This window comes from Tachyglossus aculeatus, chromosome 7 (assembly GCF_015852505.1).
Source record: "Tachyglossus aculeatus isolate mTacAcu1 chromosome 7, mTacAcu1.pri, whole genome shotgun sequence".
NCBI lineage: Eukaryota > Metazoa > Chordata > Mammalia > Monotremata > Tachyglossidae > Tachyglossus > Tachyglossus aculeatus.
Genome location: NC_052072.1, coordinates 48,230,656 through 48,247,517, shown reverse-complemented (window position 1 = coordinate 48,247,517; position 16,862 = coordinate 48,230,656). Strand labels below are relative to the sequence as shown.

The 16,862-nt window shown below is 42.4% G+C and overlaps 1 protein-coding gene across 5 annotated transcripts in view; it reads right to left on the bottom strand.

The window, feature by feature from the left end:
• ADARB1 (adenosine deaminase RNA specific B1) overlaps positions 1-16,862 on the bottom strand; it is a 219,952-nt gene that overhangs the window by 10,184 nt on the left and 192,906 nt on the right. For all 5 annotated transcript variants that reach the window (XM_038748933.1, XM_038748934.1, XM_038748935.1 and 2 more), the window contains one exon: positions 13,463-13,644. In XM_038748933.1, the coding sequence (XP_038604861.1) occupies positions 13,463-13,644 (182 nt within the window). The remainder of the gene's footprint in view (positions 1-13,462; positions 13,645-16,862) is intronic.

Here is a 16,862-nt window from a genome sequence, read left to right as displayed (position 1 = left end):
AATTCTGTGATACTTTTGGATGAATCGGAGGAACTCCCCAGTGGCAGGGAGGTAGAGCAGGCTGTCATGGTTGCCTCTTAAGCTAGAATCTTAATTCCACCAATACCTGGGATGTCCACATCACAAAGTCTTGCATCCATTTTTGAGGAAGGGGATGAACTTTTCAAAGCAACTGAAGAGGACAATCTTGATAGTGAGCACTTGAAAGTGTGCAGAGAATAAGGAGCAGGATGGCCTGGTGGGAAGGGCTTGGGCCTAGGAGCCAGAGGACCTGGATTTTAATTCTAGCCTGTGTGACCTTGAACAAGTTGATAAACTTCTATGTTCCTCAGTTTCCTCATCTGTAAAGTGCAGCTTCAATACCTCTTCTCCCTCCCATTTAGACTGTGAGTCCATGGAGGGCAGGCACTTGTGCCTGAACTGATTAACTTGTATCTAGACTGTGAGCCCACTGTTGGGTAGGGACCATCTCTATATGTTGTCAACTTGTACTTCCCGAGTGCTTAGTACAGTGCTCTGCACACAGTAAGCGCTCAATAAATATGATTGAATGAATGAATGAATGAATCTACACCAGCACTTAGAACAGTGCTCGACAAGTGCTTGACCAATACCACAAGTATTATATTTTGGTGTTTAGTACAATGCTCTGCAGTCATTCAGTCAGTCGTATTTATTGAGCACTTCCTGTGTGGAGAGCACTGCATTAAGCCCTAGGGAGAGTACAATATAACTATAAACAGACACATTCCCTGCCCACAGCAAGCTTACAGTTTAGAGGAGGACACAGACATTAATATAAATAAATGAATTATAGATATAGGCAAATAAGGGCTGTGGGGTTGGGAAGATGGATGAATAGAGGGGGCAAGTCAGGGCAATGCAGAAGGAAGTGGGAGAAGAGGAAAGGAGGGATTAGTCAGGGAAGGCCTCATGGAGGAGATGTGTCTTCAATAAGGGTTTGAAGGGGGCTGAGGGATGGGGGGGAAAGGGCACAGTAAATGTCTGATGGATATAAGGAGGGAGGGTGTTCCAGGTCAGACAGGACGTGGGCGAGACGTTGGCAGTGAGATAGATGACACTGAGGTTCGGTGAGAGGGTTGTCAATAGAGGAGCAAATTGTGCAGGCTGGGTTGTAGTAGGAGATTAGAGAGGTGAGGTAGGAGAGGGCCAGGTGATTGAGTGTTGCACACATAAGCACTCACTAAATACCACTGATGGATTGAGGTGTTCAGAAGGATTAAGTCTACTATAAGGTGCTTTACGAAGGCTATGGCTGTTCACATTTTCACGTTAATAAAGTCGAAATACCACTAGCAAGGCAAGCTTCCACTTCTTCAGCCTCCTGCAAAGATTAATAATCATACAATTCCTTATTTAATCAATGCTTTGAATTAGTTTGAGAGAATAATAGTTTAGTGATGTTCAATGCTACCGACTACTGGATGTAAAGGAATTTCATATTACTTTCGAGAGGTTCTGGAATGGATGGCAATTTACAACAAGCAAATTACATCATGAAACCACTCCCCACAACACAGCTGCTCATGATATAGCCGCACCTTTGAGGAATATATTTCGCCTGCAATTTGGGGTTACCATTATTGTCATCCATCTACAGGCTGTTCAACTCAATCCTGGGTCGGGGTGGTGGTGGTGGAAGTGAGGAAAGAGGGGCTACCCTTCCAACAAAACAATAAACTCCTGATAAAGTTTTTATTAGCAATCCAATACTCATCATTATTAATGAAATTGGTGAACTGAACATAATTCATTTTTTGCAGAAATAATGTTAGTGAATTAGCTTTCATGGGGATGGGAACAGTAGTCCAGGATTAGGGAATGATTTGAAACAGAGAAAGTATCCGGTAAAGGTACACTCCTGGTGGGCAGAGAACATGAGCCCACTTTTAGACTGTGAGCCCATTGTTGGGTAGGGACTGTCTCTATATGTTGCCAACTTGTACTTCCCAAGTGCTTAGTACAGTGCTCTGCACACAGTAAGCGCTCAATAAATACGATTGATGATGTATAGTGTAACTGCTATACTTCTTAAATGCTTAGTACAGTGCACTGCATTCAGGTGATCAGTGAATAACATTATTACCACTGCATAACCAAATAGCGCAGTAGGCCTCAGAATAGCAAGTTTTAGACTGTATGCTACAAGGATCACACTTACCAACTCTGTTGCATTGTGCTTTCTCAAGAGCTTATAGTCCAGTGCTCTGCACACAGTAAGTGCTCAATAAAGAACCACTTATTGTCTGTAATAATAACAGTAATAATGGTAACGATGGCATTTGTTAAGCGCTTACTATGTGCAAAGCAGTGTTTTAAGCACTGGGGAGGATACAAGGTGATCAGGTTGTCCCACGTGGGGCTCACAGTCTTCAACCCCATTTTACAGATGAGGTAACTGAGGCTCAGAGAAGTTAAGTGACTTGCACAAAGTCACATAGCTGACAATTGGCGGAGCCTGGATTTGAACCCGTGACCTCTGACTCCCAAACCCATGCTCTTTCCATTGAGCCACGCTGCTTCTCCGTAGTGCTCTTAGGGTGAGGTGAGTGGGTTGCCTGACTGGAGGGGAGTCAGAAGTTCTGCTACACAATTGTTTTGGCTTAATTACAATAAAGCCATTGGTGAAACAGCCTGTTCACAAAATAAAACAAAAACCTCCCCCAAAACAAGCCAAATAAACCTACATGCAAACACCCCAAAGTAACTAGGGTTGTCACTGTCTAAAGGACTTCCTTTGTAAGCAGCGTGCCCTAGTGGATATAGCATGGATTTGGGTTCTAATCCCGGCTCTGCCACTTGTTGCTTTGTGACCTTGGACAAGTCAGTTAATTTATCAAGTGCTTAGTACAGTGCTCTGCACACAGTAAGTGCTCAATAAATACAACTGAATGAATGAATCTGTGTCTCAGTTACTTCATCTGAAAAACTGGGATTAAGACTGTGAACCCCATATGGAACTGGGGCTATGTCCAACCTGATTAACTTGTATCTACCCCTGTGCTTAGTACAGTGCTTGGCACATACTAAGCACTTAAAAAATACTATAAAAAAAGAGTAAGCTTTCTGGTTCCCACTGGAAAACTGCCATAGCTTTACAGACTATAACACAGGTTTGAGGCACAGAGATATTTAACAGAGGTGGCAATTTAACTGTGGTCTTACTGGGCACAGTTGCTATATTGCAAAATAATATTTTAGCTATTATTCAATGGAAACTGAAATTCTGTGACACTGCCGTTGCAGTTTAAGCACTGGCATATTTATTGGCAGCTTGCCCACATGGGAACAGTTTAAAGATAGCTTCAGAAGGCATATGAGTCATCTCTTTGTGCCTGGGGCACCATTCCTTCTTCTCTGGCCCCAACTACCAGGCCTTAATTAATTAGCATCTTTGTACCTTTCCCCAGTGCTGAGTACAGTGCTTAGCACAAAGTAAACCCACACCAAATGCACTAACAATAATAATACTGTAGGATAGATTAACACGGCCTTCCCTCACTCCATCACAGGTTCCTCTCACCAGACTTATAGTATTTACATTTTCTTTACAATTCTACTATCTGACTGTAAGAAGGTCACAGATTAATGTTTTATGTCTGGAGTGAGGTCATCAACAGAATTAAGACAATAAATAATATTCTGGTACTCCAATCACAGATTGTTAGTAAATCAAGACAAGGAGCAAAATCAATCGTAGGGATTGGAAATTTTAATATATCTTATTAGGCTGGGGGCTAGTGTCTCCAGGAAAAAAAAAAGGAAAACCCAAGGTAACCAGCAAATAATTGGCCTTAAATTTCCTCTAATAAATTCCTCAGAAGCTGAAAGCTTCTGAATGATCACTCAGGAAACAGAGGTGCACAATGCTCAGTCCCTGTGGGTTAACAGTAAAATGAGGACTGCAGAACACTTATCAAGAGAACATGCCTTTCTGGTGTGTAAAGTCGTAACTAGGCTAATGACTTCATCAGAGGCCCCACTGTTGCAACTAAGTAATGAGGTAGAAATAATTTAGAACTATAGAGTTCCTATGCGGGTTGTAGGTCAACTTGATAACTACGATATAAGAAATTACCTTGTCTGATTTTTGAACTTCAAAATTGCACTCTGCCAGCACCTTTTTTCTTTTCTCTTACACCTAGCACACGATAAGATATTTGGTTCTGATTTCTTCAAATACTACAATTAGAAGTAGATCATTTAGGTAAAAAATGCACATTTGTGTGCCACAAATGAAAACATCAGTGTCTGAACAGGCTGTTATTTCTTCTTTGGACTAAGGAAAATATGTTCATACCGGACCAGTTTCATGACTTTTGGGATTCTCCATTTCAGGATGAGACCCTGGCCTCCAGGGCCCAATGGCTAATGATGAATGTGTTGAAGGTGGGCTACGCAGTCTCTAGGCATATTTAAATCAGATGTAAAGGTCAATTTCATACTCATCAATGGAAGAGCAACCTCATCCTGAAGAAACTAAAGGGGCGTGAAAGAAACTGGTGAGCTGCGTAAGCTTCTTTCCTCTTAATTTGTTTTGTCTCAGGAGTTCTGTTCCTCTGTGACTGCTTAGGCTCAATGCCACAGAAAGGCAGGGAGGTGTGAAGCTGGAAGCTGGGAATAGCCAAAATAATGAGGTGAAAAAGGAGCACTGCAAAATGGTGTGTTTTTCGTAAGAAAAAGTCACTTTGTTGGGCTAATGGAAGGGAATGAGAAGGGAATTTTGCTCAACAGGAAAATATGTGCAGCACTCTAATTCATTATTTTATTTTGTATATTTTATTTATTTACTCTGTAAGTAATTTGTTTACTTATATTAATGTCTGCCTCCGACTCTAGACTCTAAGCCCATTTTGGGCAGGAAGTGTGTCTGCTAATTGTCATATTGTACTCACCAAGCGCTTAATACAGTGCTTTCCACACAGAAAAAAAAAAAACCCACAATTGAATGAATGAATGACTGGAAGCAGTCAGATTGACTGTAATGAGGATAGAGAAGAAAAAGTAGACATCTTTTTTTCCCCAAACCTTCTCCTTCTCCCCCACAAACTTTCCTACCACTGTTGATGATGCTGCCATCCTTCCAGTTTCAGAAGCCTGAAACCTTGGTGTCAGCTTTGATTTTCTCTCACATTGGAGCTCCTGCTCAATCTTACCACTCCTTACTGCACACTTCCCACATTCCTCTCCACCCAGACTGCTACCACTATGGTCCAAGCTCTTGTTCATTCATTCATTCATTCAATCGTATTTATTGAGCACTTACTGTGTGCAGATCACTGTACTAAGCGCTTGGGAAGTACAAATTGGCAACATATAGAGATGGTCCCTACCGTGGCTAGACTACTGTGCAGCATGGCTCAGTGGAAAGAGCACGGGCTTTGGAGTCAGAGGTCATGGGTTCGCATCCCGGCTCTGCCAACTGTCAGCTGTGTGACTTTGGGCAAGTCACTTAACTTCTTTGGGCCTTAGTTACCTCATCTGTAAAATGGGGATTAAGACTGTGAGCCCCCTGTGGGACAACCTGATCACGTGTAACCTCCCCAGCGCTTAGAACAGTGCTTTGCACATAGTAAGTGCTTAATAAATGCTATTATTATTATTATTATCCCCCAACCCCCCATCTCCAGCCTCTCAGATTCAGTACCCTGCTGCACAGATCATTTTCTTGAAATGTCACTCATAGCTCCCCTCTCTTCAAATCCCTCCAGTGTCTTCCCATTTCCCTCTGCATCAAGCAAAAAGTCCTATCAACTTCATGGCCCTCTAGCAACTATTCCTAGCTTACATAGCAGCCCCCTTGAATCACTGTTTACCAGCTTCTCTTCCTCCTTTTTCTTATTATTATGGTATTTGTTAAGCACTTGCTCTGTGTCAAGCACTTGTTTAAACACTGGGGTTTAAACAAGTAAATCAGGTTGGACACAGACCCTGACCCATGTGGGGCTCACAGTCTAAGTAGGAGGGAGAAGAGGTATGGAGTCCCCTTTTTTTAAACTGAGGCACAGAGAAGTTAAGTCACAAAGGTCACAAAGCAGGTAAGTGGTGGAGCTGGGATGAGAAACCAGGTCCTCTGACCTCCAGGCCTCCTTCCAGTAGGCCTTGCTGCTCCTCTGAAATCTCCGTATTTCACAATCTCTTTATTCCTCTCAAGCTAACAAGCTCTCGACTTTCCCACTTCCATTCCCTGTCCCCTGCTGTGCCATCAGACTGGAGGAGTTCCATCCCCCAAGATGACCTAGGGCATGGGCTTGGGAGTCAGGGGACCTGGGTTCTAATCCCACTTCTACCACTTGCCTGCTGTGTGACCTTGGACGAGTCACTTCAGTTCTCTGTGCTTCAGTTTCCCCATCTGCAAAATGACCTTTAAATACCTATTCTCCCTCCTCACTAGACTCTGAACCCCACACGGGACAGAGATTATATCTGACCTTGGCTCAGTGGAAAAGAGCATGGGCTTTGGAGTCAGAGGTCATGGGTTCAAATCCCGGCTCCGCCAACTGTCAACTGTGTGACTTTGGGCATGTCACTTAACTTCTCTGTGCCTCAGTGACCTCATCTGTAAAATGGGGATTAAGACTGTGAGCCCCCCGTGGGACAACCTGATCACCTTGTAACCCCCAGCGCTTAGAACAGTGCTTTGCACATAGTAAGCACTTAATAAATGCAATTATTATTATTATTATTATTACCCCAGCACTTAGCATGTGTGACGCATAGTAATCACTTAACAGAAATCAGAATTATTATTATTACCAAGGCTTTCCCCATTTTCATAGCCCTCCTCAAATTCCACCTCCTCCAACAAGCCTTCCCTGATTAACACCCCAAACCCAAGTCACATCAACCAACTTCCTCTAGCACACATATATAATTGGTTGTACAGTTAACCTGAGCCCCCCATTTGTAAATGTTTTTAAGTACATCTTGCGTTGTATGTAATGAATGTGTCCCGTGCTGTTGCTGTACCATCCCAAGCATTCAATACAATGCATTACTCCAGTGGGCACTCAAGAAATACTTTTACCACTAGTAAATTATTCTGTTAGCATGCATGCATCTTTATATTCTGTGCCTCTGTCATTGCAAAACATGCCTACTTGATTAGTTCCAAAGTGAATTTCTCTGATCTCCTCATTTCCCTGTAAACTCTTCAAGAGCAGAATGCTGGGTTTTATTCTTACTTTTGAATTCATGAAAGCACCTAGTTCAAAGGTTTTCGTTAGCTAGTAAACATCCCCTGAACCAAATTAATCCCCATATTTTACACCTACACTTCCTTCTCCAATTGTGCACATTGTGAACATTTGGAAAGTAGTCCTATCTAAGTGGCGATGTGGAGGGCTACTCTAAGAGAGGGAGCGTAGGCTAATTGGAAGGCCCTGAAGTCAGAGGACCTGGGTTCTATTCCTGGCTCTGCCACCTGTCTGCTGTGTGATCTTGGGCAAGGCACTTCACTTCTCTGAGCCTCTGTTTCCTCATCTGTAAAATGGGGATTGAGACGGTGAGCCCCATGTGGGACAGGGACTATGTCCAACCCGATTATCTTATATCTGCCCCAGCACTTAGTACTGTGCCTGACACATATTAAGAGCTTAACAAGAACCATTATTATTATTATTATTACTCCAGGGTAGGTCCTGCAGCTGAAACCACTGCATGACAAAACTCAGCAATCCAAGCTGTTGCCCTACCTGATTCAGCAGTTTAGTTAATGTACCGTGCTCCTTTCTCTGCCATTCTGTCAAATCTGTGGGCCTCCCACTATTTTGTTCAGTCTCTCCAGTACTTAAAATCAGTTCCAATTTTTAAAAAGATTCAGATAAAGGGGGAAATGTGCACAGTGTGGAAGAAGAGTAAGAGGGAAACAAGATACAAAGAGGGTGAAACTGAGGTATAATAATTATCCTATTCTGCCTTCTTCCCCAGTGTTCAGAACCCAGATTTCAGAAAATGGAAAAAGGAGACAATGTCTTACCCACACTGCTCATACCTAGTCTCCTCCAAAGGAAGTTCTCTAGTCTTTCATATTTGACCACAGTATCAGTGGAGGACCCTGTTTGCTGAATCCCTCAAATCCTGATTACCCCAGTATCCCCTCTTCTATCTCTATCCATCCTCTCTCCTAGACTACTCCTCTCAAACTGAACAAAAAGCCACTCCACAATGAGCCAAAAGTTAATTATGTTAAAGTCTGAATCTTCCTTTTACCTGCTCAAGAGGTTAGCTCTATTTTTCAAGACCAGCATGGACAGAGTAACTGGTGTTTACCAGACTTTAAAAATATCAGGCAGAGATTAGCCACAAACCATTTTGCCCTTTCTGCCTGTCGTGTTCCTTTCTGCCTCTGACCCCTGGGGATTTTTCGTGAAGCTGAAGTCACCAACACCTCAAAGTTCAAAGAAAAGCGTTGAAAAACACAGCCATGTCCTTGAGAAAGCCATTTTGTTGGTCACTTCTCTCTCATACTATTTCAAGGAACAAGTCAATTTAGTGTGAGAGAAGCCGGTTGCTAATCTCAACTCCTGACAAGTTTGGTTGCTCTCTGCTTGGTTTCCTCCCGTCATTAATAGTGGCAAGCGGAGCCCAACCACAGGGATTAAAGCACTGCCAGGATTGCTCTCTGGAGCTCTGAAACACACAAGATTGCTTTACTTGGCCAGGAGACAACCCCAGGAGGGTAGTCAGGAAATAAGCCAAAACACGATGGAAAGATTGGGACAAGCAGGCTAATAGGAGGAGGACAACCAGCTCATTTTAAGACACTTAAAAAAAAAATGGACAAAGGAGAAAGCCAGGAAAACTTTCCAAGTCCAAAAGGGAACATGAAACACCATCATGGTCAGAATTGTAATCAATCTGCAATCAACCAAGAGAAGCAGGAAAGCCTAGTGGATACAGCAAGGGCCTGAGAGTCAGAAGGTCCTGGGCTCTAGTTTTGGCTCTGACACCTGTCTGCTGCGTGACCTTGGGTGAATCATTTAAGTTATCCGTGTCTCAGTTACCTCATCTGTAAAATAGTGTTTAAGACTGTGACTCCCATGTGGGACATAACTGTGTCCAACCTGATTAGCCTGTATCTACCTCAGCGCTTAGTACAGTGCCTGGCACATAGTAAGTGCTTAACAAATACCATTAAAACAAATCAATGGGTTATTATCGCTTGAGTAGACCATGACTCCTACTTTCAAGCAAGACTGAATATAAAGCTTAAAACAGTGCTTTGCACATAGTAAGCGCTTAACAAATACCAACATTATAAAGCTTGTTGTGAGCAGGGAACTTGTCTACCAATTTTGCTGTATTTAGTCTCCCAAGCGCTTAGTACAATACAGCTCTGCACACTGTTAAGCGCTCAGTAAATGCCATCGACTGATTAATGAACCAACCCAGAAAGCTAGTTTTTCTACCATTTCCTTACAGTGTTTAGAGGACCTTGTTCATACTTCCCAGGAAACCTTTTTCAAGCTTCTATAGCTTTGAATCCACAGAGCTGCGAGGGTTTATGGCCCCATCTACAGAAAATCCCAGTTCCTTTATCTTTCTTCACAAGTTGTCCAACCATCTTCATAACAAACAGAAACTCCTGACCATCAGCTTCTGAGCTCTCAATCAGTTTGCCTCCTCCTACCTGACCTCACTGATTCCTTACTACAACCCAGTCCACAGACTCCTTTTCACTCCGCCAATGCCAACCTCTTCACCCTGCCTCAGTCCCATCCTAACCCTTGTCCACATCCTGCCTGCGGCCTGGAACTGCCTCCTCTTTATCATCATCATCATCAATCGTATTTATTGAGCGCTTACTATGTGCAGAGCACTGTACTAAGCGCTTGGGAAGTACAAATTGGCAACATATAGAGACAGTCCCTACCCAACAGTGGGCTCACAGTCTAAAAGGGGGAGACAGAGAACAAAACCAAACATACTAACAAAATAAAATAAATAGAATAGATATGCACAAGTAAAATAAATAAATAAATAAATAAATAGAGTAATAAATATGTACAAACATATATACATATATACAGGTGCTGTGGGGAAGGGAAGGAGGTAAGATGGGGGGATGGAAGGTAAGATGGGGGGGATGGAAATATATTGGGCATATTGGGCAGACCATCACTCTCCCCACTTTCAAAGCCATCCTAGTTTAACACCTCCTCCACAGGATCTTCCCTGATTAAGCAAGCCTTCCTTTCTATGTCACATATGCACTTGGTTCTCTACCACGCAAGCACTTGATATTCACAGCACTTACATGCATATCCCTACCCTATCTGTAGTTTACTTGGATGACTGTCTCCCCCTGTAGACTGTAGGCTCCTCGTGGGCAGGGATATGGTCTACCAACTCTCCTAAGCACTTAGTACAGTGCTGTACATACAGAAAGCACTTAAATACCATTGGTCGATTAATTACTTTCCAACTGTTTAATCATCTCTATGCACTGGACACTAAATAGGATCCAACCAATTCAAAAAATATTGGTAAGAGTTAAGGTTCTAACTTATTCTGCTCCTAATTCTGAATATCATTCATTCAGTCGTGTTTATTGATTACTTGTTTATTTTGATATTGGCAGTATCAGCACTATAGTTGGACAAATTTAGCATATGGTAACACCAATATTTTTTCCATAAACCAAACCACTGATCTCATCAGCTTTTATTCATACAGTAAATTTTCCCTTCTTAAGTTTACTATCCAGTATGTGTACTCTACTAAACTTCATTCTTTTTGTTTCTTCCCCCTTACTCAACACATCAAGTTCATGTTAAATTCCATTCCTATCCTCCAAGCTGCTGGATATCCCGCCCAATCTGGGGAGGGATACAAGTCCCAGATCCTCCCCTCATTTCTCCAGCTCCCTCCTTTCCACTTAATCTATACTCTCTCATCTTCCCTGCCATCTCTCAAGTGGAAACTGTAAGCCTCTTTAAGGCAAGGATTGTGTCTACTTACTCTACTGTACACCCCCAAGTACTCAGTATAGTGCCCTTTCCTCCTGTTCCTCTCCAAGTACCTGAAATGGGTATATAAACACACTGACTCCGCTTGCTCTCCTCCAATTCACTTCTTGATCATTTACAATCTGATTTCTGCTCTCTTCACTCCACTGAGATCACCCTCTCCAAGGTCACCAATGATCTCCTTCTTACCAAACCTAAGAGACTCTATCTTAATCCTTCTCGACCCCTCATCTGCCTTCTACACTGTGGATCTCTCCTTTCTCCTGGGACCACTATTGAACCTTATTTTTTCTCATCCTTTAATCAATTAGTGGTATTTATTGAGCGCTTATGTGTGCAGAGCACTGAACTAAGTTCTTGGGAGAGTACAATACGATAAGAGTTGGAAGACACGATCCCTGCCCTCAAGAAATAAATCTCCTTCAATCCAATTCCTCCTGTCCTTAAGAGTACCTCTCCAGGGTATCCTCTGCCTCTCATATTAACTCGAAACAGAGCTCAGGCAGGAGAGAACAAGGAGGAAGGCTTGTTGTCTAAAAAAACAAAACGATATAAACATGTCCCAGACTGTATCTGTATCAACAGGAGATCAACAGAGAAAAACAGATCAACTGCCAGCCTACTCGTGGGTTTGCATGGTTCCGTTTGCTGTGTGACCTTGGGCAAGTCATTTAACTTCTCTGCTACCTCATCTGTAAAATGGGGATTGAGATGCGCTTTAGATGTATAGTATGTGCTTAACAAATACCATACAATAAAAAGAACAGTATGTTCAAACTAGGTAGAGACATAACAATGTATATACAGGAGCAAATTATAGCAGCCCCTGTGAATTAATTGTAAATTGAATTACACTCAGTTTTCCTTTACCTTGAGAGTGGCATTCTTGCAAAGCCTTCTGTTAAGGAACACCAGTGCCTGAGAACTCACCTGTTCTGAAACCATTCGTGGGAACATGGATCAGATCTTATAGCACCACACTGGGCTGCATCCAAACAGGTTAGGACTGTTGGATCCATATTCCCTAACAATGTCCTACCAAACCGTACTGTGAAAACTGCATTTTGGTACAATTGGGTGGACAACAAACTTGGATTTTAACTCAGATTTTGAGAGGTGAGCTTCTGTTCTACAGCCCCAGGGGCTATGAGAGTCTCAGTGAGTAATTTCCGAATGTTTCGTTTCTATTTTCCACTTCTGGAAATCTAGATTCCTCCAGGAGTCAGGCATGGGGGTGAAGCAAACTCTCCAGCCTCTGGGATTCTTTTCACTGAGCTAGAGCTGAATTAAAAAGAGGCTCCTCCCTCCATTTTAAAGATAGAGGCTGCAAACACTTCAAATTGTCACTCAGAAGCGGAACCCTGAGAAATGTTCCTAGACCCTCCTTTGGGGCTCAGGACTTCTGAAGACTTAGGGTGGTCCACTGGAAAGTACACTGCCCTTATAGTCTGAAGACCTGGGTGCTAATCCCAGCTCTGCCACTTGCTTGCTGTGTGACTTCAGGCAATTCACTTACCTTCTCTGTGCCTCAGTTCCCTCACCTGTAAAACAGGAATTCAATACCTGTTCTCCTGCCTACTTAGATTGTGAGTTCATAAAATAAAGCATTGTACACGAACATAGGAGTAAAAACATTTTGGCAAGGAGACAAGACTTTAGTTTTAAGCTTTCAGTGGTAAGTTTAAAAAAATTAATGATTAAAAAATACCCTAACAGTGTCCTTTTACAGTAAGAGAGTATAGGATTTAGGACCCGTGAATTCAAATGCTCTTGTTCGCCTTATTGTTAGCCATTGAAATTCTATAAAAACAGTAACAAAGGCCTTAAACAGCAGCTGCAACTACTACTACAATATTTTCTGAACACTCTATTTGGAGACTGTCATGGACCTTATTACCAGATCCACTTCAAAGTCTAGTATGGGATGATCTTTAGGATCATGTTTAAGAGCTCTAAAGCAGCATGAGTGAAACTATTTGGTTAACAAAGTCAAAGTTACATCTAACCCTGGGTGATAAAAGAAAGAAAATACAATGAGATGAAAAAGCATCTTACTGCATGTTGAGTGAATCTGATATTCCATACTTTTCCAAGAAGGAGCCAATCTCTGATTCTGCAATAAACAACTATGAGATCTAATTCTCTGTCAGGTGGTGAAAGGGAAATAGAAAATTTGTTGAGTTTGAGCGATTTCCTTTTATTGATTGGCATCAAAGCCTTCATTCTCAAAACATGAAAAATCGCTCATTTAAAGGAGTGCAAAGATATACATTTCTATGTAAATCAAGAGGACCTAAAGCGAAACACCAAATCATTTAGCTCAGATTAGTTTTTTTGAACCTAAACTTCCTCATCTTAGAATCTTAGCCCCAGACCAACGTATCGACAATTTTCAGTTAGAAGGGATTTAAGAACTGCAAATCAATATCATTATCTGAAATAGTCATTCCATCTTTCTTTCAGATACTTGCCACTAAGTAAAGGTCTGTTGAGGGTATAGAGAGGTGGTAGATCTTCTATCTCTGATATCCGCTGGTATACAGCTCTGGAAAGGTGGTCCCCATGATATAAACTCCCCAAGATGATACTAGAGAAGTAAATTGGTTCCACAAAAAGGCTAAGTAAGGAGCCTTGGATACCCAACACATTCCACCTGAAAGGAAGAAGAAAAATATTTCATCAGGAGAATTGATGTCTATTTAAAAAAAGGAATGGACCCATCAATGGTTTAATATTCAGATATCCAAATCCTCGTTTTCTTCTACTTATTTAGAGCATTACGTAATAGTTACTTTGCATTTAGTTAAAGAATGAGAAGGTAAAGACTGTACAAATTTTGACCTTTGATATTTAAAGAGGAAGATGTACCAATAGTTTTTAAATTCATCCTGTAGTAAGCTTTTCTGTCTACAACATCTTTTATTCATCATCAGTATCATCATCATGAACAATGGTGTTTATTGAACACTTACTATGTGCAGAGCACTGTACTAAATGTTTCAGAAAGTACAATAAAACAGAGCTGGCGGACATGGTCCCTGCCTACGATGAGCTTACAGTTTAGAGGGGGGACAGACATTACTATAAAAACATAATTTTAATATGTAATTTGAAAATATGTACCTAAGTGCTGTGGGGTTAAGGGTGGGGTGACTATCAATTGCCCAGAAGTCACAGATCCAAGTTCATAGATGATGCAGAAGGGAGAGGGAGCTGGAGAAAAGACGGCTTAATCAGGGAAGGCCTCCGGGAGGAGATGTGACCTTAATAATGCTTTGACAGTGGGGGAATGGTGATGTGGCTTATAGAGAGAGGGAGGGTGTTCCAGGATACAGGGAAGATGTGGGATACAGGGAAGATGTGGGAAAGGGGTCAGTGGTGAGATAAACAAGACTGTGACACAGTGAGTAACCTGGCATTAGAGGAAAGAAGTGTGTAGGCTGAACAGTAGTAGAAGATTAGTGAAGTGAGGTAGGATGGGGCAAACTTACTGAATGCTTTAAAGCTAATGGTAAGGAGTTTCTATTTGATTTGGAGGTACATGGGCAACCATTGGAGGATTCTGAGGAGTGGGTGGACATAGACTGAATTTTTTTAGAAAAATGATCTGGGTAGCAGAGTGCGTTATGGACTGGAGTGGGGAGACAGGAAGCAAGAAGATCAGTGATAACAGTGATGCAGTAGTAAGAGTGGGACAACGTTAAGTGTTGTGAAGGTTGAACTGATGGGATTTGATGACAGATTGAATACGTAGGTTGAAATGAAAGGGAGGAGTTGTGGATAACGCCAAGGATTTCAGGCCTGGGACACAGGGAGGATAGTGGCATTGTCTACAGTGATGGGAAAGACGGGGGAGTGCAGGGTTTGGTGGGAAGATAAGGAGTTTGGTTTTGAACATATTGAGTTTGAGATGTTGGCGGGACATCAGAATAGCGATGTTCTGAAGGCAGGAGAGATTGCGGAGAAGGAGAGAAGTCAGGGCTGGAGAGGAAGATAATAATAATAACTACGGTACTTGTTAAGCGCTTACTATGGGCCAGGCACTGTACTAAGCACTGGGGTGGATACAAGTAAATCGGATTGGACACAGACCCTGTCCTGCATAGGGCTTACAGTCTTAATCTCGCCCACTGTTGGGTAGGGACCGTCTCTCTATGTTGCCAACTTGTACTTCCCAAGCGCTTAGTACAGTGCTCTGCACACAGTAAGCATTCAATCAGTACGATTGATTGATTGATTAATCCCCGTTTTACAGATGAGGTAACTGAGGCACAGAGAAGAGAAGTGACTTTCCCAAGGCCACACAGAAGACAAGCGACAGAGCCGGGATTTGAGCCCAAGACCGTCCAACTCCCAGGCCCATGCTCTATCCACTATGTTATGCTGAATAATAATGATAATAATAATAACAACAATAATAACAATAATAATGATGGTATTTGCTAAGTGCTTACTATGTGCCAAGCACTGTTGTAAGTGCTGGGGTAGATACAAGGTTGTCCCACGTGGGGCTCACAGTCTTAATCCCCATTTTACAGATGAGGTAACTGAGGCACAGAGATGTTAAGTGACTTGCTCAAAGTCACACAGCTGACAAGTGGAGGCGGTGGGATCAGAACCCACGACCTCTGACTCCCAAGCCCGGGCTCTTTCCACTAAGCCACACTGAATCGTCTGCATAGAGATGGTATTTGAAGCCAGGGGAACAAATGAGTTCTCCAAGAGAATGGGTTTAGATGGAGAATAGAAGAGGACCTTTTTAGACTGTGAGCCCACTGTTGGGTAGGGACTGTCTCTATATGTTGCCAACTTGGACTTCCCAAGCGCTTAGTACAGTGCTCTGCACACAGTAAGTGCTCAATAAATATGATTGATTGACCTAGACCTGAGCTTTGAGGGACCCCCAATGTCAGAGGGTGGAAGACAGAGGAGGAGCCTGGAAGAGAGACTGAAAAGGAGCGGTCAGAGAGACAGGAGGAGAACCAAGAGAGGACAGTGTTAGTGAAAACAAGGTTGGATAAAGTTTCAGTGTCAAAGGCAGCTGAGAGATCTAGGATGATTAGGACATCATCATCATCATCAATCGTATTTATTGAGCGCTTACTATGTGCAGACCACTGTACTAAGCCCTTGGGAAGTACAAATTGGCAACATATAGAGACAGTCCCTACCCAACAGTGGGCTCACAGTCTAAAAGGGGGAGACAGAGAACAAAACCAAACATACTAACAAACAGAACAGGACAGAACAGAGGCCATCAGATTTGGTGAGAAAAAGATCACTGGTTACATCAGAGGATGCTGTTCAGAGAGGGTTCTAATTCTGGTGCCTCCACTTATGTGCTGTGTGACCTTGGGCAAATCACTTGATTTTTCTGTGCCTCAGTTACCTCATCTGTAATATAGGGATTAACTCCGTGAGCTCCTTGTGGGATACAGACTGTGTCCAACCTGATTACCTTGCATCTACCCCAGTGCTTAGTACAGAACATGGAACAGGTATTTGCTTAACAAATACCTCAAAAAAATTCAATCCTTGGAAACAGCTTGGCATTACGAAACTAATTTGCAGCACTGATACCCTCTAATCAAGAAAACTTCAGAAAAGAAGGCCATGAAGTAGTTCTGCAAATGAGGACTGAGAAACACTGAGCCCCTCGTGGGACACAGACTGTGTCCAACCTGATTACCTTGCATCTACCCCAGTGCTTAGCACAGAACCTGGAACAGAGTAAGTGCTTAACAAATACCTCAAAAAAATTCAATCCTTGGAAACAGCTTGGCATTATGAAACTAATTTGCAGCACTGATACCCTCTAATCAAGAAAACTTCAGAAAAGAAGGCCATGAAGTAGTTCTGCAAATGAGGACT